The 21,127-nt window shown below is 39.8% G+C and overlaps 1 protein-coding gene across 9 annotated transcripts in view; it reads right to left on the reverse strand.

Moving 5' to 3' along the window:
- The window catches only part of CDKAL1 (CDK5 regulatory subunit associated protein 1 like 1), a 787,726-nt gene that overhangs the window by 328,135 nt on the left and 438,464 nt on the right, over positions 1-21,127 (reverse strand). For all 9 annotated transcript variants that reach the window (XR_011563299.1, XR_011563300.1, XM_070777644.1 and 6 more), the window contains one exon: positions 16,462-16,607. Coding sequence is in view for 7 of the 9 variants with exons in the window: in XM_070777644.1 (XP_070633745.1) it covers positions 16,462-16,607 (146 nt within the window). In the remaining 2 variants the exon portion in view is untranslated. The remainder of the gene's footprint in view (positions 1-16,461; positions 16,608-21,127) is intronic.

The raw sequence follows: 21,127 nt of genomic DNA on the forward strand, positions 1-21,127 counted from the left end.
AGGATATGGGGCCATCTCCAATAAGCCAACTTACAGATTTCTGACATTTTCAGAAACGAGCCTTTTTTATGGCAGTCAAGAGGTGCCACAGAAAACCAGAGATTGACTTGGCCATTTGTTGGTGTTTAGTTGCTAAGTCATATCCGACTCTTTTGCAACCCTGTTAAATATATATAAAACAGAAAAAACAAAAACAAAGAAACCCCAAAACTTCTCTAGGCTTTGGTTGAAAATAAGGAAAAACAGACTATGTTTCTAAGCTTCCTTCTCATTCTTTACGTTCATGATCATACTAATTAAACTGGCAAAACCACATATCTTTTCTTTCTTTTTTTTTTTTTTTTTGGAGTAAAGAATAAAAGAAAAAGAGGAAGAAACATGTGTTTCTAATAAGGTTACCACCATAGCTCCTAAAACTTCTTAACAGTATCATTTAGGATGCTGGTGTTAAAGAAGCATTTTTACTTTGGAGATAAAATATTTGCGGGGTGAAGAAGGAAAGAGAAAATGACCACTGCATAAATAAAATGATTTGAAAAAAGGTAAAGCGGGGCAGGGGGATATATATATATATATACAGCCAGAAGCAACATTTCAGGTTCCTTCCTTCATGCTAGCTGACATAAGTAAATTAAATGGCCATATTGTTATTTAGCATCTCCTAGTGGCCTACCGGCATATGAAACATTTTGAAGGATAGACTTAAATAGGTTATATTTTGCTTAATGCTGTATGGATGATGATCCCTATGTACATCGAGTTAAGTAAGGAACATTTGTAAAAGACGCATGCCACACAGGACAGTGGTCCGCTGTGTGACAGCTGAGCGCAGGCCGCTCACTGCTATATGAGTGAGCTTCAAGGCTCTGGCAAAGGCATTATTTACATTTCATATATCCCATTCATACCCAAAACCACTAAGATGCATGCCATCTAGACTCCAGTCTGTTTTTTTTAATGCAAAAAACAACCCCCTTAGAAACTCTAATTCTGTACACAGCACCTGACACAGCAGTAGAAAGAGTAACACATGGGATCTCAATTAGGAAAAAAATAATAATACATCTGCAGTATTGTAAATAACGGGCACCCAGAAATAGTTTCTCTTTAAGCTGAGAGAGAAAAGAAAAAAGGAATAACTCGATGTTGAGCACAATAGAAATCAATTCTTATACTTAAAAATGAAAACCAAACCAAAATAAGAAAACACCTAACAAATGAGACATATGACAAAGCAACAGAAATAAAATAAGGTAGGTGAGGTATAACCTCCCTTTTGCCACTAAGAAAACACCTAGTGTATATATGGATAAACAACATGTGCGGGAATGCAGACCAAAAAGAGTTCACTTCCTACTTTCACCAAAGACACCCTGACCACTATAAGGAACGAAAAGCAGTGACTGGAAACGATAAAATAATGTAGAAACTTGTATTATTTCATTTTAGGCCATTAAAGGTTTGCTTGACTTTAGAGTTCACCTTCACCAAAAGCACTCAAAGTCACAATATTTGCAAAAGGGTAGACAATCCTATTTTATATCTAAGTATAACTTCTATTACTTAGACACAAGCTTATTCCAATATTTCAATGACATTTTTATAAGAATACATTCCATTAAACCAATATGAAATAAACAGACCCGATGAAAAATTGTAACATATACATTTTCATACTTGAAGGATCAACTTTGGTTTCTGCATTTTCTTTTAGGGAATTAGCACCAAATTAGTTCCTCTGAAATCAGTGTTTCTTTAGTTTTTCTCAACTGCTTTTACAGCAGAAACAGAAATACAAAATCCTGTCTTGAAACATACAGTATGGACCAAACAGAGCCTGTCTGTATATACGTGCCTGCATTGTTAGATTTATTTCTCTTGGCTTGGTATTATTTCTAGAAAAATAATCTTGAGCCCTGCGTTTAGCTAAGTAAGAAGTTCTATTAATCCACACCTATCTTAAGCAGTGAATATTCTAGCAATTTGTTTGAAGGAAGGCATAAATTCACTCTGCCCTTTCTGCTGGTGCAGTGAACGCTGCACTGGCTTACCCAAGGGAGAATGCGCGGGGCCAGGAGAGACTCCTGTTTGACCCCTGCTGGCAATCAATTTATGGCCGCAAGCACAGAGCCTGAGAGTCCTTGCAATTCTTTATTAACTTTTGTAACTCTTGGTATTATTCTTATTCATATAAATGTCAAATTCCTATTGGTAACCTGACCTGAAAGTGTTCACAAGCTCAGCTTACACCCTTTGAACACCTCAGAAATGGAAAAATTAAATTAAACTTTATATATTTTAAATTAAACACCCAAGAAAGGAAATTAAAAAGAACCGTTTCTGCCGCTAACCAGAGAATACCGTGCTGTATGAAGGTTGATCATTTAGGAAATAAAAAACAGTTTGGAAGAGTCAGCTCTCTCACAGTAGCAATAATGAAATCACTGTCTTTCAGTGAAGGGGGTCGGCAGTGAAGAATGAGACAAAATGGACAGAGGAAGGGAGCTGAATTTCCAAGGCTATTTTCTAGAGAATACAATTATTTTACCTTAAAATATGGTGCATGTCGGCATGAGGCTGCTAGTAGCAGGCTGTATGCACTGAATCAAAGCATAAAGACAATCGTTTTCACCCTTTCTGGGACCTGCGACAACCAGGTGATGATGAAAGAGGCAGGGGCGCTGGGTTACAGAGCCTCTGGCTCCCTGAGCTGAGACAAGTATTCCGTCCTCGCTAGCAAAGCCTTTGTTGTCCTTACTGTAGGCTTTTCTACTAAAGGTTTCTGAAATCTCCACATCCCACAACTCAAGTTAGTCCTATGTCAAGAACAACAGAAATCCTTCATTCAGCAGAAATACAATGGGTTTATGTTTCAGGCACTATAGTAGGTGCTGGAGAGAAATACATGAAGAGACTCATGAAGTTAAAGAGGGTTGGGGGGAGTGTCTGCGGAGGGAAACACAAGCACAGAACCATGTGGGAAACACCATAATGGAGATAAACTATAAGGAGATTATGCAGGTGAAATCCTTTGCAGAATTTCTGGCATACACATCAGTAACTAGTAGTTGGTATAATGGCTACTGTTGTCATTTCTGGTACTGAAGGCCAGAAATGGGGATCTAAGGATGATTTTTTTTTTACTGGAATATAATTTTGATTAAAAAATACAAGGTCAGTACATATTTTAGAAACAACAATCTGGCAACGAAGAGAAGAATGGGTTGGAGGGAATGAGCCTGGAGTTTGGGAAGGGGTTTACGAGGCAACGCAATTCAAAGAACCTCCACAATGAAGGCAGTGACAGTGGGGATGAGGCGTGGGACACGAGCTGAGTGGAAGATCAAACTCATGAGACCTGGTGGCAGATGAGACTGAGTGGGAAAAGGTGAGAGGGAATTTCAAAAAAACTGTGCTTCTGACTTGGATGGATGAATGCGGGGCTTCATACTAAGATGACTCGAAGGGCAGGAAGAGTAAGCGTGAAAGGTGAGCACTGAGCACCTGAGGGACAGGCAAAAGGCTCTCATTGAAAAGCAGTCTGCAGATGCATGCACCTGTGTGAGGGCCGGGGAGGGAGGGGACAAGCCTAGACTGAACCTGACTCACAGAGGAGGGAGCTGGCCAATGCAAGAGGAGAAAATTAAGGCTGAAGACGACTGCCTGCTGGAGTCTGCAATGAGGAACTTGACAGGAGTGAAGGAGAGTGGGCAGAAACCAGACCCTAGAGGATTGAGAAGCGGACAGAAAGCTGAGACAGTGGAGGCATGCAGTGGAAGCAGCTACTCTTCAAGAGAAAGCCACTTTCTTCAACAGAAAGTGGGCATGAGGAGGAATGAGTCACAGGTAAATGCAAGCTCCATGAAGGGTTTCTGGAGAATGGGAGTAACTGGAAAGAAGAAAAGACTAACACTCATCAGAAGAAAGCTAAGAAAAGGGGGGGAAATGACACAAATCTTCAGTACGACTCGAATTCAAAATAACTTAGCTCATCCTTTTGAAAGTTAAATTAAAAAAAATTTTTTTTTGGCAATACGGCATAAGCATGTGGGATCTTAGTTCCCCAACCAGGGATCAAACCCGCACCCCCTGCAGGAGAAGCGCCACTACACCGCCGGGCAAGTCCCCCATCCTTTTCATTTTATAGATGAGGAAGCTGAGAACACGCTACCTTATGCTCTGCTGTTACCATAAGATCTGAAGTCCTCATTCTAAGCAATATTTACTAGTAAGTGGAAGGAGCTAGGGTGGCCAATAAATATCTGAAGAACTGCCTCTAAAAAATAAAAATAATGTCTTACCAAAGAATTAATAAATGACCAGGTTGTATTATTCTCTGTTAGAGTTCAAGAATCTTTACATTTAAAAAAAATTCTTACTTCCTCAAAGTTCTCTTTTATGAAGATAACCAACAGAAGAAAAAAAATGTCTTGAAAGGCTTCAACAAATTTATATGTTTCAATATGAATGTCACCAGGGACAGGAGAATATGATTTCTGTATTTTATAGAATAAAGAACAGGCTTTGAATTGTAGATCTATCACATATATATATATATATATATATATATATATATCTATCTCTATATCTTCTCTAATCTTTAGTTTTCCAACCTAAAAAATATGTGAATAGCACCATAAACTTCCAAGGTTATTGTGAGAACTAAATGAAATTATGAATTTAAAAGCACCTAACAGCCATAAAAGGCACTTTATTCAGAACAGTGCTTCTTGAACTATTTGTGGAGAATAACCAGTTTTCCTTCCAATTCATTATGGACCAATACATTTCTAAAATGGAAGTAAGATGAATTACTAAAAATACATATCATAAATTTGATGTCCTGGAAATGTTAAATTACTAGAAAATCTACGTGCTTGCTTTCAATTTCAGTAATAATCTTGTGCATCGATGACAAAGAATTTGCAAAGAGGCACTGGTCTATGAGCCAGTTTTTGAGCAGTACTTATTCAGAGGACAGCACGTTCAATAGTAGAGCACAATAAATAGTTAAAAAGAACTAGCTCTGGTACCCGGCAACAAGGGCTCAAAGTTCTCTCTGTCACTTACTATCTGTGTGACCTTAAGCTCTCCTGTGCTTCAGTTTTCTTCATCTCTAAAATGTGATGGTCAAAGATACCTGTTTCAAAAGGTTGTTTTAAGAATTAAATCAGTTCATACATATAAACCAATCTGAAGAGTGACTGAGACATTTTTAAGTACTAAGTATTAGCTATTAATATAATTATTCAGTAATACATATACAAAAGGTCATGGCACTAAGTGTAAATATTTTTATGCAAATATATTTCTATTTGCATATTTCTGTTGTTTATTTATGTGGGGAAAAATAGAGATTTATTTTCGCTTACAGAAAGGGAAAACACATCTTTTATGCATGAAAATATTACTCAAAAATGTTTTAAAATTTAACAGCTTTCTTAAGTTTCCTATGTACCAGGATTCTTAATGTTGTAAAGTGTTTCTCATTAAATTTAGTCTCTTTTATCACTAGAAGAAAAATTCAGGGACTTACACTGCTATAAAAGTTAAGATGAATTCTGACTTTCTTATAAGCAGAAAAACACTCTGCAAAATTTAATTATATCATGATTCTTGAAAGCACAAATTATTTAAAAGAAGGAAAAAGAATGAAACCAATTATAACTGTTCAAAGAGTCAGAACTAGACAATGAAGCAACTTTTTTCAAGGAAAAACTGAAAAGAATAGAAATTTTTTCAAATGATACAATTAAAACACTGAATCACAATAAATTAGGGGAAAATATATGAGAATCATCGAAAAAGCAAGAGAGTTCCAGAAAAACATCTACCTCTGCTTTATTGACCATGCCAAAGCCTTTGACTGTGTGGATCACAATAAACTGTGGAAAATTCTGAAAGAGATGGGAATACCAGACCACTTGACCTGCCTCTTGAGAAACCTATATGCAGGTCAGGAAGCAACAGTTAGAACTGGACATGAAACAACAGACTAGTTCCAAATAGGCAAAGGAGTACGTCAAGGCTGTATATTGTCACCCTGCTTATTTAACTTATATGCAGAGTACATCATGAGAAATGCTGGGCTGGATGAAGCACAAGCTGGAATCAAGATTGCTGGGAGAAATATCAGTAACCTCAGATATGCAGATGACACCACCCTTATGGCAGAAAGTGAAGAGGAACTCAAAAGCCTCTTGATGAAAGTGAAAGAGGAGAGTGAAAAAGTTGGCTGAAAGCTCAACATTCAGAAAACGAAGATCATGGCATCCGGTCCCATCACTTCATGGGAAATAGATGGGGAAACAGTGGAAACAGTGTCAGACTTTATTTTTTGGGGCTCCAAAATCACTGCAGATGATGACTGCAGCCATGAAATTAAAAGATGCTTACTCCTTGGAAGAAAAGTTATGACCAACCTAGATAGCATATTCAAAAGCAGAGACATTACTTTGCCAACAAAGGTCCGTCTAGTCAAGGCTATGGTTTTTCCTGTGGTCATGTATGGATGTGAGAGTTGGACTGTGAAGAAAGCTGAGCACCAAAGAATTGATGCTTTTGAACTGTGGTGTTGGAGAAGACTCTTGAGAGTCCCTTGGACTGCAAGGAGATCCAACCAGTCCATCCTAAAGGAGATCAGCCCTGGGTGTTCTTTAGAAAGAATGATGCTGAAGCTGAAACTCCAGTACTTTGGCCACCTCATGCGAAGAGTTGACTCATTGGAAAAGACTCTGATGCTGGGAGGGATTGGGGACAGGAGGAGAAGGGGATGACAGAGGATGAGATGGCTGGATGGCATCACTGACTCGATGGACGTGAGTCTGAGTGAACTCCAGAAGTTGGTGATAGACAGGGAGGCCTGGAGTGCTGCAATTCATGGGGTCACAAAGAGTCGGACACAACTGAGCGAGCGACTGAACTGAACTGAACCTTGGGAGACAGACCAAATGTTAACAAAGTCTGCAGCAGTAGAATTGTTACAAATGATTCAGAATGTTAAATACTACTTGGCTTCTCCTTGCTGTTCTTTGCCACAAGGAACAGACTTCGGCTATCCAGCTGCAAGCTGAGACCAAGAAAACAGAGCTTTCCTAAGAAAATCTTTGTGAATTACAGTCTAATTGGACTGAGAATCCTGTGATTTTGAGGTTTGCAGGTTTGCAAAAGCCAAGGAAGGCTCTGGTACAATACCATGGAAGAGGAACCGGGGCCCCGTCATACACTAGCCCCAGTTTACCAGCAGTGATGGGATTGAGAGAGGTTTAGGTGGTCTGAAAGGAGTCATCAGTAAATTCAGAGGAGGGAGATAAAGAGGCCAGAGGTCAATAAATAAGACAGCCTTCAGGTTCAAAACTATGTCCAGACATGACTTTTGACTACACTTGTTCATGGAACTGACAAGAAACAAACAGACAAAGCATACTAAATTTTTGAGGAGATGGAATTGCTAAAGATACACCAGGATGCCATGGATAGACTGGACAGCTCTTAAAGCAATTTCCACGTCTCTAATCAGCACCAGAAGGAAGCAGGCATGGGAGTGTTTGCACCCAGCAGAAGATCACATTGCTTACTGCCTTTCTCAGATATGGCCACGAAGGCCTGTCAACTGGGGAGCTGCCCTCACAGAAGGAAACCAGGGCTTATCAGACGGGACAACTAAAGAATGTCCCTCAGTACTAGGGCAGAAAATGTTCATGATTTCTACCAAGCAGGGTTTGTTAATTCCCACCAAATGGTAGCTGAAATGTGTTTCCCATTCTCCCGTTCTTCAAATGGGACGCCAGTCAGAATGGCTGTGATCCAAAAGTTTACAAGCAATAAATGCTGGAGAGGGTGTGGAGAAAAGGGAACCCTCTTACACTGTTGGTGGGAATGCTAACTAGTACAGCCACTATGGAGAACAGTGTGGAGATTCCTTAAAAAAACTGGAAATAGAACTGCTTTATGACCCAGCAATCCCACTGCTAGGCATACACACTGAGGAAACCAGAATTGAAAGAGACACGTGTACCCCAATGTTCATCGCAGCACTGTTTATAGTAGCCAGGACATGGAAGCAACCTAGATGTCCATCAGCAGATGAATGGATAAGAAAGCCATGGTACATATACACGATGGAGTATTACTCAGCCATTAAAAAGAATACATTTGAATCAGTTCTAATGAGGTGGATGAAACTGGAGCCTATTATACAGAGTGAAGTAAGCCAGAAAGAAAAACACCAATACAGTATACTAACGCAGATATATGGAATTTAGAAAGATGGTAACGATAACCCTGTATGCGAGACAGCAAAAGAGACATAGATGTATAGAACAGTCTTTTGGACTCTGTGGGAGAGGGAGAGGGTGGGATGATTTGGGGGAATGGCATGGAAACATGTATAATATAAGAAACGAATTGCCAGTCCAGGTTCGATACAGGATCCTTGGGGCTGGTGCACTGGGATGACCCGGAGGGATGGTACGGGGAGGGAGGTGGGAGAGGGGTTCAGGATGGGGAACACGTGTACACCCATGGCGGATTCATACTGATGTGTGCCAGAACCAATACAATATTGTTAAGTAATTAGCCTCCAATTAAAATAAATAAATTTAAATTAAAAAAATAATAAAATAAAAGTTGTAATACTCATCTTATTTTTAATCCATTTTAAACAAAGACTTTACACCAGTCTTTAGTTTATAGCATCAGTCCACAGAAAGCCACATCTGGACCTTCTAAAAAGGAAGGAGCATCAGCGATAAATCATGGTACAGTAGGATAGGGTACCTAGATGGGGCTTGGGTTCTCTCTCTCAGATAAGGGATGAGCTCTGTATGTAGCAAGAAGAGTGATCAAATGGGACAAACTGAGACAGAGACTACTAGCTGTTCCCCACTATCTCACTCTTATTTGCAACAGAGCTCTTCATTTACAAATGGGGACAAAGCCACTCAAAATAAAGGTTACCTTTCTTAGCCTTTCTTTCTGCCAAGTGCAGACACATGACTAGGTTCTGACCAACTGGATATAAACAAAGTAACATGTGTGACTTTCAGAAAGCATTTAAAGAGAAGGAACACATACTCTTCTTTGCCTCTCACATTCCTACAGACTAGAATGCAAATCTGATGGCTGGAGCTCAATCTTGGACCATGAGATGAAAGCTTTATCCTGCCTGCATGCCTGATATGCCAGAGACTTATAAAGACCTATTTCCTAGCTCTGGACTTCATTTACCTGACTGAAAAATAAACTACTTTCTTTATGGCCATTTTTTTTTTCTGTCACTCACAGACAAGCTGAACCATGACTTTTATATACATAAATATACGTGTTGTTTTTGTTCCAGGTATTATAGTGTTAGGCACAAAAAAGATAAATAAAAAACTGAACCATTTAATTAACATTATTAGAATCAGTTGGAAGACTGAAAAACAGTAGAAACTGAAGATCTAGTCCTATAATGAATTAAGTCACTATGGGATTTCAACAAGTCTTTTTAAGCGTGTGAACCTTGACTTCCATCCTATAGTGCAGATTGAAAACACCTATCCTACACACGTGCCGAGGTTTCTGTAACACTGTGACAGTGTGTGAGCCTTACGAAATGAAGCAGCACTCTGAAAGGAAAAATACTTACTATTGGTATATGACTTTACAGCCTCTAATGTTTACAAGAAAACACTTAGGCAGAGAAAACATACAAAGGATTGGAGGAAGATAACATCTCAGTTTCTACCAGAAATATTACATTACAATCATATTACAAAAGAAGGTGGGAAGAGGTTAGGGGTGATGAGACTTTTCTCTTAACTGGTCTAGAAGGAAAATAGCTAAATCAATAGAAAATTTAATTACCTTCAAACCAATGAATCAAGTTTGGGGTAATCCACAAGTAAAATGGTATGTACTATATGATGTCAAAATCTTCCAAATATAAATATAATACCATGTTCAAAAAGAAAAAAGTAATTGCTTTTTGACTAAGTAACTGTTCCAATGATATGCATTCATTCTCTTGAAAAAATTTAAAGGCAGCAAAGGAGAGAAGGGAGAAGAGCAGAACTTTACTACCTCTGAAAAAAATCTGACAAAAGATAAAAGTGTGAAAAAGACCCTAGGGTCTCCCCAAAATAACAATCGAGTTAAAGATATTAAAGATGATGATAAAGAGACAGAAAATATATTTGAGGAAAGTGTTTTCCCTAAGTTATTTTGGAGGTGGGTATTCAGTGAACAGAAACACATCTGGGAAGGCATCTGGAGGAAAACTTAATTACCGAATCCTTCTTGAATCACTCTTTTTTTTTTTTTTTTTTTTGCAATTTTCTTTTCTTCAAGATGGAGGTGGGAGGGGATGGAATAAAATACAAGTTTAATAATATTTTGCCTTTTATCAGATTGTGCTCCAGTATGGGCACATGAAAGGAAGAAAAAGAACTCAGCATGCTAAAAAGAGAGCATTACTTTTTTGCAGATAGATGGATAAAATAGGGCCTAGGACAGACTGGACATGGTACATCCATGACTCACTTAGAGAAATCAGCCTGCCCGGGTGACTCCGGCTTCGTGCCCTTGTGACCCTTCACTGTCTGAGTGTAGAGTGGAGAGATCAGAGGTCAGAACTTTCTCTGCAAAGCTGCCACTTCACCTCTACTTTGCTTTCGCCACTAGAAGATGCCTCTTTACCCCTGAGTGCTCACTAGTTATTGGTTATTGGCATTCTCTGGGAAATCTGAGTATAGTAAACTTAGGGGTGTGTGAATGGATATCACGGACAAAAGGGACAAGGTAAATTCTGAGATAGCAAATATCATAAAATTACAAGGCAACACAAAGATGCTATCATACGGTGTGACTTACTTTAGATCCATGCAACTTGCAAGTAAAAATAAACTGGTCATTAATTCACTCAAATTTTATTTACTGAGTAAGGGAGATGAACCCTTTAATTTTTTTTTAAGTCCACTGTGTATCTATAGGACTTCACTGGTGGCTCAGATGGTAAAACAATCCACCTGCAATAGGGGAGACCTAGGTTCAATCCCTGAGTTGGGAAGATCCTCTCAGGGAGGGTGTCATATCACATCTTCTTTTTTAGATTAATTAATTTATTTTAATTGGAGGATAATTACAATATTGTGATGGTTTCTGCCATACATCAACATGTGTTCCCCTGTCCTGAACTCCCCTCCCACCTTCCTGCCTACCCCATCTCTCTGGGTTGTCCCAGGGTACTGACTTTGGGTGCCGTGCTTCATGCATCGAACTTGCACTGGTCATCTATTTTACATATGGTAATACACATTTCAATGCTATTCTCTGAAACCATCCCACCCTTGCCTAGGAGATGGATCTTGTCTCCCATGTTTAAGGTCTACTTAACATAAACCACAAGGCCACTGGACTTTTAACAAAATAATTTGTGTAAACAGTTAGGTCTTTTAATTCATAAACAATTTCATTTCTGAAGATGCAGCTATCAATAGGACATTCTTGCTTGTTCCGTTCACACATTCATGTGTGAATCTGAGGACTAAGCAGTTGTTTTACTTAGCATCAGAACACATGATTGAGAGGAGAACTCTGCATGTTATCATTTTTTAAACATGTATGACAATATACAGTTTTCATTGGGGAGTGACGGTAAATTCAACACAGCTCAAATGGGGAAGGACTCAAAGTTTATATCTAAGGCCCCAAGGTCCTGGGAACCCTAATTACAATCTCCTCATATATCATGGTGAAAAATTCTCTCATTGAGAGGTAACTCTTTAAAATTACATGAGAAAATAAAAGTAAATAATTCAAACATTCTGCTTTCTTAAATCCCAGTATTATGTTAAAAAGACAACAGAGAAACCAGTAAAGTGACAGGGAATGAAAGTAAATTTACAAGGTATTTACTAAAAATTATTAAAACACAAATCTCTTGAAAACCCGAATTGCATCTCATGCTTTGTTCTATATAGTTTCCTTCCATATCCCTATATATCCCATCACATCTTTCAAGAAATCATCTTATTCATTTAAATAAAAACATCAAAGGACTATAGTTAATTGTCCAACTAGATTAATAAATTTGAATAGAATAATTTTAGTCAGTGTCTGCTCATGAACAGCTGTTTTAAATTAGTATATTAAGTAATTCAGACACTTTTCTTTGCAAAGGTTGCATGATTTAATAAAGTCCCATATGCCGCCACACGTGCCAACACTTCCAGCTTATCTTCAATCCAGCTGCTGTTATGATAGTAGCTGCCAACTTTCAACCAACTGAAGAGAATAATGAATCAGCTTCAAGTTGGCTCACATGTAAACTTCTACTGCTCCTAGCTAAAACACGGGCCAATTTCAACTGTAAAGAAAATTAATTAAAAAGATTTCACCTCTGCTGTTTGAGAAACATGGCACCACAAATACTGCTGAATGGGGAGTTTAAAAGCGTGCAGCTTCAGGTAAAATCCCAAAGTGTGGATTTCACTCTTAAATGCAGTAGGTTGTTTTAAAGACTGGATTTTTTGAAGAAACAGATTGGGAAATGCCTCGTCCCTAATTCATAACATGATTATTTGAGAACCCTCACACTGCTGGAGAAAAAAATGAATTAACATGACTCTTCATTTGTTAAAGGTTCATTACAGAAAAGGCTTCAGAGGAAACAGGATGCAAATAAAAAGGGCCACATTTATACAGAAGCTAAAAAGCAAAAGAAGCGAGCACCAGACCTACTATTTTAAGTGAACACCGTTGTCAAGTATTTAGTAAGAGGCACAAAATAGGGCTGCCTGGTGGCTCAGAGGTTAAAGCGTCTGCCTGCAATGTGGAAGACCTGGGTTCGATCCCTGGGTCAGGAAGATCCCCTGGAGAAGGAAATGGCAACCCATTCCAGTACTCTCACCTGGAGAATCCCACGGACGGAGGAGCCTGGTGGGCTACGGTCCACGGGGTCACAAAGAGTCGGACACGACTGAGCGACTTCACTCACTCACAAAATAGGGCAACACAGCATCTGGTCCCATCACTTCATGGCAAACAGAAGTGAAGTATTTTCCTGGGTTCCAAAATCACAGCAAACAGTGGCTGCAACCATGAAATTAAAAGATGCTTCCTTCTTGGAAGGAAAGCTATGACAAATCACGACAGCATATTAAAAAGCAAAGACATCACTTTGCTGACAAAAGGCCATATAGTGAACACTATGGTTTTTCCAGTAGTCATGTACAGATGTGAGAGTTGGATCATAAAGAAGGCTGATCGCTGAAGAATTGATGCTTTAGAACTGTGGTGCTAGAGAGGATTTGAGAGTCTCTTGGACTGCAAGGAAATCAAACCAGTCAATCAATCCTAAAGGAAATCAACCCTGAAAATTTACTGGAAGGACTGAAGCTGAAGCTGAAGCTCCAATACTTTGGCCACTGGATGCGAAGAGCTGACTCATTGGAAAAGACCCTGATGCTGGAAAAGATTGAAGGCGGGAGGAGAAGCGGGTGACAGAGGATGAGATGGTTGGATGGCATCACTGACAAAATGGACAAGAGTGTGGGCAAACTCTGGGAGACAGTGGAGGACACGGGAACCCAGTGTGCCCCAGTCCATGGGATTGCAGAGTCAGACATGACTTCCAGACTGAACGACAACACAGGAGCAACATGGTAATATCAGCCCTTCTCCTAAGAATGACAAGACTGTATTAAAGTTCAGTAAACACTGGATGAAACAACTATGTGCTGGATCAGTTGCCCAGACGAGTGTTCCACGGAAATCCATGAAATGTTGCTGTTTCCAAATGCTAGATTTTCGTAGGGAAAAATAAGCAAATGTCAGAGCTTAAAATATTTCATTTATTCCTATATGTCCATCATCACTGGAAATGATTCACTGGATAGGTGGACTTCCTTGAGAGGACAGGAAAAGTTTTCTACTAAAGAGTAAAGTTAGAGTCTGCACAAGAGTGAGCCTGTACTAGTCCAAGCAAGAAGACAAACTGGACAAAACACACAATTTTTTGGTTCTGATGAACTGTCTAAAACTAGAAATAGTACAAGACTTAATTAAAAAAAAAATTTAGATCCAAACTGGCTAGACTTGTATTTTCCAATTCCAGTGATTCACAGCACCTGAAACCGAAACTGTGGCTGGATGGGTGGGATGGGCTATCTTCTCCAGCAATCTCTAATTCCCTCTTGCAGGGACCTCTGATATTTCTAGTGCTGGAAATCCTGGAGATCCCTGGGTAGGTTCTGGAGTCTTCCAGACAGTTTGGGTAATTCTAGAAAAGCTCTGTGGATGCCTCAGAGTAATTCAGAATCCAAAGAAAGAAAAATGAGCTCAGCACTATTTTCTAATTCCTTGATGTGATCCATCTTTTGACCCCTATTTAGCTTATGGATGCTGCTGAAAGTGTTCAAGAGGCAACAGACTTAAAAGGTCCATCTTCGGAGTAGCATAAACGGCTATAACTTGTCAGGAGATTGTTGTCCAGTTAAGCAGCCACAGTAATTCCCCAAATGACTGAGTTAGCACTTGCCCAAATGGAGGCAAAGGAAGCTGTTGATTCCTTTACCTCACTGAATCACATTAATAAAACTATTTGGAAAGTGCTCTTGTCTATTTTGCACAACAGGCTACGTGTCTGCTCTCAGCAAAATCTTGTGCAAATGTATGAACCACGTGCTTATCTGCTATTGCTACCGCATTACCTGCTACTGCTCTGGTAAGCAAGAGGCAAGAAATTTCACAGGTGTAACAATTCATTTGAGGCTTCCTAGATGGGGTCGCAAAGAGTTGGACATGACTGAGCGACTGAACTGAACTGAACTGAAGGTGGCCCAGTGGTAAAGAATCCTCCTGCCAAAGCAGCAGACTCTGGTTCGATCCCTAGGTCAAGAAGATAACCTTCAAAGAAGAAATGGCAACCCACTTTAGTATTCTTGCCTAGAGAATTCCATGGACAGAGGAGCCTGACGAGCTACAGTCCTTGGGGTCTCAAAAGAGTCAGACACGACCGAGCAACTGAGCACAGCACATATCACAACAATTTATTTGTAATTCTGAAAACAAGACATTCACCAATACTGGTGTGTCCAAACTTGTCTGTACATGAGACAACTTTATGTAGAATAAGCTAGAACAGATGCAAAGGAGGGACACAGGCCAACAACAGACATCTAACATAAAAATTCTTATTCTTTAGCTTTGCCCTCCGTTCTCAAGATCAGGAAGTATTAGAGATCCATCATTATTCTGTTTTCTACTTTGAAAGTTGTATATACTTAATGATTATAATTATGAAATCCTAGAATAAGTATACTTTCCATTCACTGATTTGAATATTTGAACAATTAGCTGGATTTGCTTGAATGCAAACCAAGTGTCTTTATTTCTGGTGGTTAGGATAATCAAGAAACGCCTAGAGGTGAAAAAAAAAATTAGACACATAAAGGGAAGATGAGGAAGGAAGGAGAAAGTAAACAGAGGAAAAAGATTCGTATGTAGTCAGGATAAGTGACTAATTGAAGGTGGAAAAAATAATTGCTTACAATTTGTATAAAGCAATCATATCCACGTAGTACTTGGTACAAAGGTACATAATTATAAACAAGATGGAAATAAAGAGTTGTATTTTAATTAAGAAAAACAACAGAGGAAAAAATTATGGGAAAAAAATTATGGAAAGTAGAAAGACCCATGCCACAAATATGCCAAGATAAATGACATATTCCCCAAGGGGAGGATAGTGCCCCGGACTTGAGAACATTCCGAATGACCTTGGCCGGCACTATTTCCTGCCTTGTATAATCATAGAAGGCATTCAACCCTTGGTGATGATGAGAAGTAGGATTTTTAAGAATATAATTATAGGCTGCAAGTGTTTTCTGTGGAAGCAAAATTATCATTCATGTCTGAGATTGTGTAAATATGCCTTAATTTTGGTCAATGGCAATTTGAACTTTAAAAAAACAGAATCTCAAAACCTCCTTATAAAGCTCCATTCTTCAAGAAAACTACAGGGGTAAGTGTGTAAAAGCAAAGATGTTCCCAGATACTCTTCCAAAAATGCTATTTCGTAGAAAATTATCTCTTTTGTAGTGACATGATTTGACCTATCTCCATGTCAGAAACAGTTGACAGCTTCAAAAAGCCACATGAAAGGAGATGTAAGCAGAGCAAAGCTAAAGCAGTTTTCATCTACTAGGTCAGGTACAGAGATGATCACAATGCACATTACCTTAGGAAGACTGGCAACCCTACACAAATTAATGGTGTGTGATGCACAGATGGAAGGTGGATAAAACTGAGAGGAAAGAAGAAACCACATCAAGGGTGTCTAAGGAAAACTCAAGGCTTTGAAAGCTTCAAAAGCCTCACCTCTCTGGCCTTTAATTGTGGCTACCACAAGTGCATTTTTGCCACATGCTTTTAAAAGAAAAAAGAAACGGTGATTTTCTTAAGTGCTAACAGACTTACTTGTCTTTCAGAAAATCCACCACTCTTTTGAAGTCAGCCACGCAGTATTCTCTTTTCATTTCCATGAGCACAGTGTCAGAGGCAGACTGAACTGGTATGTGCAGAAAAGCATAGACTCGGGGGTGATGAAGGATTTTTGCCATTTCCTTGGGAAAGATGGAAGGAGAAAACATTAATCATTTTAACAAATCAGATCAACTCTCACAAGTGCAAGTGAATAAACATAACTAAAAACAGACCAATCCTCTAGGCTCCTCAAGTGAAGGCCACTGACTACACTCTAGGATGACATCTGGGAATTTAACATGACTTCCCGAGGATTTAACAGAAAAGCTACTTCCTCATGGTCATTGCCTCTCTTAGGTGACGAAACAGAGATAAACTCATGTAAATCCTAGAGACTAAAAAGATTTCTGAGTTCTTCAAAATAAGCACCACTCATCCCTTGCCTCAAGGCAATGTTATATTCTGGCCTGTTACATTAGCAGCAGAAACAGCAATATTTAAGGCAAACAGTTGAAGCTGTAGAATCTTGAGTACTTGAATAAAGTTCCCAAATTTACAGAAAGTCAATACTTTTTTTTTAATACTAAAGCAGAAAAAGAAATCTGTGACTCACTTGTTTCTTTTTCAGATAGTTAGCAAACACTTATTTTTGAGCATGCAAAAGGCACAGTATCAGACAACGAAGCCAATCAGTTCACCTCTGGTCACCTACTGGTATCTACCTATAAGCTGCTGCTGCTGCTAAGTCACTTCAGTCGTGTCCGACTCTGCGACCCCAGAGATGGCAGCCCACCAGGCTTCCCCGTCCCTGGGATTCTCCAGGCAAGAACACTGGAGTGGGTTGCCATCTCCTTCTCCAATGCATGAAAGTGAAAAGTGAAAGTGAAGTCGCTCAGTCGTGTCCGACTCTAGTGACCCCATGGACTGCAGCCTACCAGGCTCCTCCGTCCATGGGATTTTCTAGGCATAAGTACTGGAGTGGGGTCCCATTGCCTTCTCCACCTATAAGCTGCAGAGTTTCAAAGAGGAGAAAGAAGGGAAGAGCAGGAAGAAAAATCTGTCTGGTAAAGTTAAAGAGAGCAGGTCTGAGTGAAATAATTAGGAAATACATAGATTGTTCTAAATTCCTCCAAGGATATGAAATGGACAGGAAAAAGAATGGTAAAAGGAAAACTGAGGTAAGGAAACCATTTATGTGAGCAGTAAGAAAAATGTGCCGAACTATGGCCCATCAGTGGTGGGGGAGGGGAGGGGGGGAAAGAGGGAGTTGAGGGACAGGGTGGACACTAAGCGTCCGAAAGAGGTAACAGTGTCAAGAAAGGAACTGCTCTTCAGTACCTTGCATGTGTCCAGTGATTTTACTTTTCAAAGTACTATACTGTACTCTCACATCTGCTATCTAATTTTATCATTAGAAAAGCATTTTGAGGGATCTTGTGGACTCAAAGAGCCACCTAATTCCATAGAGGTGACCGCCTCTTTGCTATTCAGGGCTCAGTCATGTATACTTATCACCCGTGACCTTTGTCCCTTCCTTTTCTTTGCATTGACTATGAATACTAGTATTTTGACCAAAGTGGAAGAAAAGAATGACAAACTCAAGCTCCTTATTTGCTTCAGAGCAGCTTAGTTGGTTTAAAAAAAATCCTTCTGATTAAGAAATTCAAATAACCAAATGATATTACTCATGGATGTCCTTTATCGACCTTCTCTTGCAGGAATTAATTGGGATATGCGACCGAGCGACTAACACACACAGACACACTGTGTTAAACACAGATCACTCAACTGGGACTGAAGTTCAAGGATTGATTTGGCAGCAAACGACTGGCTAACACATGACCTGAAGTTCTCCTTCACAGAATTGGCATTTCTTGGCTGCGTATTTAGTCAGAAGGCTCTTCACCTCCTTACTCAAGACTACTATGTATAAGGCTTTGGGAGGCAGGCCTGAACATTCATCATCACTACCGACTTTGAGTAAATACACTGGCCTCCTGCTATGACTCTCCATCTTTCAGGTTTTTTACACCTGAGCATCACCATTCTTGAACAGTGTGAGAAAAACAATTATACAAAAATCTCTGTTTTCTAAAGGGGCAGGACTCAGCTTTAGCTAACCTGCAACATACATACTGTGGCAAAAAAAAATGACACCTTTACAAGTAACACAATTTGTGAATTGAAATTCTACTTTCAATCTCTGTGCACTGGTTTTCTTATCTGAAGAATGAAGACAGTGGTAATTCCCACCTCATAGGGTTACTGGGCTACGGTAAGAATAAGACAACCCAGTAAAGTGCTTATGTGTTAGCATTTAAGACATAAATTATCTAACATGCTTCGTCTTTGGAGAATGTTTAAAATTCATACTAACACATTTTCATACACGTTAATGAAAGCATCAATAGACAGAATTGCTTTTCAACAAGGTAGCTTCCTTAACTAGTAAGTGAAGGAGTGATAACTTGTACTGATTCACAAAAAATAAATTTGGAAGGGGTTCCCAGTGAACATGACCTGGGGGCCAGAAGGGGTGCAGTCTCTATTGGAAACACTCAGGGTGGCCCTTCTACTATAAACAGGATATTTCACTAGATGAAACATCACCCTATTATAGTATGACAATTTTCAAATTACAATGTTAATAGAAAACAAGCAGGATAAATTTGGTGGGTTTTCCCCCCTTTGGCTCTCAAAGTAAGATTTCCCAACAGTAATTATCTCCAGCTTCATACTACAGACTTTGCAACTTCATAAAAGTAGGTACCAAAACACAAAAATAAGCTCACCCCTTGCATAAAGTCTGTACTTCTTTCACTAGAAGAACCACAACTTAACGTATATTAACATAACCCAACGGAGAAAGCAATGGCACCCCACTCCAGTACTCTTGCCTGGAAAATCCCATGGACAGAGGAGCCTGGTAGGCTGCAGTCCATGGGGTCGCTAAGAGTCAGACACGACTGAGCGACTTCACTTTCACTTTTCACTTTCATGCATTGGAGAAGGAAATGGCAACCCACTCCAGTGTTCTTGCCTGGAGAATCCCAGGGACGGGGAAGTCTGGTGGGCTGCCTATGGGGTCGCACAGTCGGACACGACTGAAGCGACTTAGCAGCAGCAGCAGCAACATAACCCAAAGAGACAAAGTAGATATTTTTTGTATTGCTTTCCCTTCTATCCCTCTTCTCACTTAACACTGTTGGTTACATATAACCTCCAATACTCTGGCCACCTGATGCGAAGAGACGACTCATTGGAAAAGACCCTGATGCTGGGAAAGATTGAGGGTAGGAGGAGAAGGGGACGACAGTGGATGAGATGGTTGGATGGCATCATCAACTCAATGGACATGAGTTTGAGCAAACTCCAGGAGACAGTGAAGGACAAGGAAGCCTTGTGTGCTACAGTCCATCGGGTCACAAAGAATTGGACACAACTGAGTGACTGAACAACAAATGAATAACCTTTGGGCTACTTCCCCTTTCAAAATTCTTCTCTATTTTTAAGGTTTAGTTTGGAGTTCCAGATTCTCTGGTATAAGGGATGACTTTTTATTCTGTGATGCCTCAGCAATCTGTTCCCGCTATCACCAACATATTTCCTTAAATCTACCATGCAACGTGGCCATGCATCTCCTAAACAGGTCTCCAAGGATAGTACTCATGTCTTACTCCATTCTCTGGATTCTACAATGACTAGGACTATGCCAAGTACACACCACCAAACATATAAACAGAGATTTAAGTCAAAACCACATCCACATACAACGAGAAAGATTTAAAATATAATTGCTATTTGACAGTAAAACAAACTTTCCATTAGTTCCACTTGGCTAAAGCAGGTAGATAAGCACATATTCAGGCAGGTATACAAGCAGATAATTGGCCTGCCTTAACTGTAGAACTTTGGCCACCTGATACAAGCAGTCGAGTCACTGGAAAAGACCCTGAGGCTGGGAAAGATTGAAGGCAAAAGGAGAAGAGGGCGGCAGAGGATTAGAGGAGACTGTGAGGGACAGGGAGTCCCTGCCTGCTACAGTCCACAGGTCGCAGAGTCAGACACAACCTAGCAACTGAACAGCAACAAACAATTTTAGAAGCCAAGATCAGATACTTTCTAGGTAGCCCCACCATGGGTTATAGCTCTAAAAATCTGCTGGAGCTTTGGATTAAAATCACAATGTATACTCTTATGGAAGTAATTTACAAATGTGTGCTCAAGAACAGCAGTCAAGAGCAACCCTAAGCTCTGAGGTGGGTAACAGAGACTGAAAGCAAGTGACATCACTCTGCCGACAAAGGTCTGTACATTCAAGGCTATGGTCTCCCCAGTGGTCACGTATGGTTGTGAGAGCTGGACTATAAAGGCAGAACGCCTCCAAACTGTGGCGCTGGAGAAGACTTCTGAAAGTCCCTTGGAGAGCAAGATCAAATCAGTCAATCTTAAGGGAGATCAACCCTGAATATGCACTGGAAGGACTGATGCTGAGGCTGAAGCTCCAGTACTCGGGTCATCTGATGCAAACAGATGATTCATTGGAAAAGTCCCTGATGCTGGGAAAGACTGAGGGCAGAGGAAGAAGAGGGCATCAGAAGATGAGAAGGTTAAATGGCATCACCAACTCAATGGACATGAATTTGGGCAAACTCCAGAG

The sequence above is a fragment of the Bos indicus genome, chromosome 23 (assembly GCF_029378745.1).
Source record: "Bos indicus isolate NIAB-ARS_2022 breed Sahiwal x Tharparkar chromosome 23, NIAB-ARS_B.indTharparkar_mat_pri_1.0, whole genome shotgun sequence".
In the NCBI taxonomy this organism is placed as follows: domain Eukaryota; kingdom Metazoa; phylum Chordata; class Mammalia; order Artiodactyla; family Bovidae; genus Bos; species Bos indicus.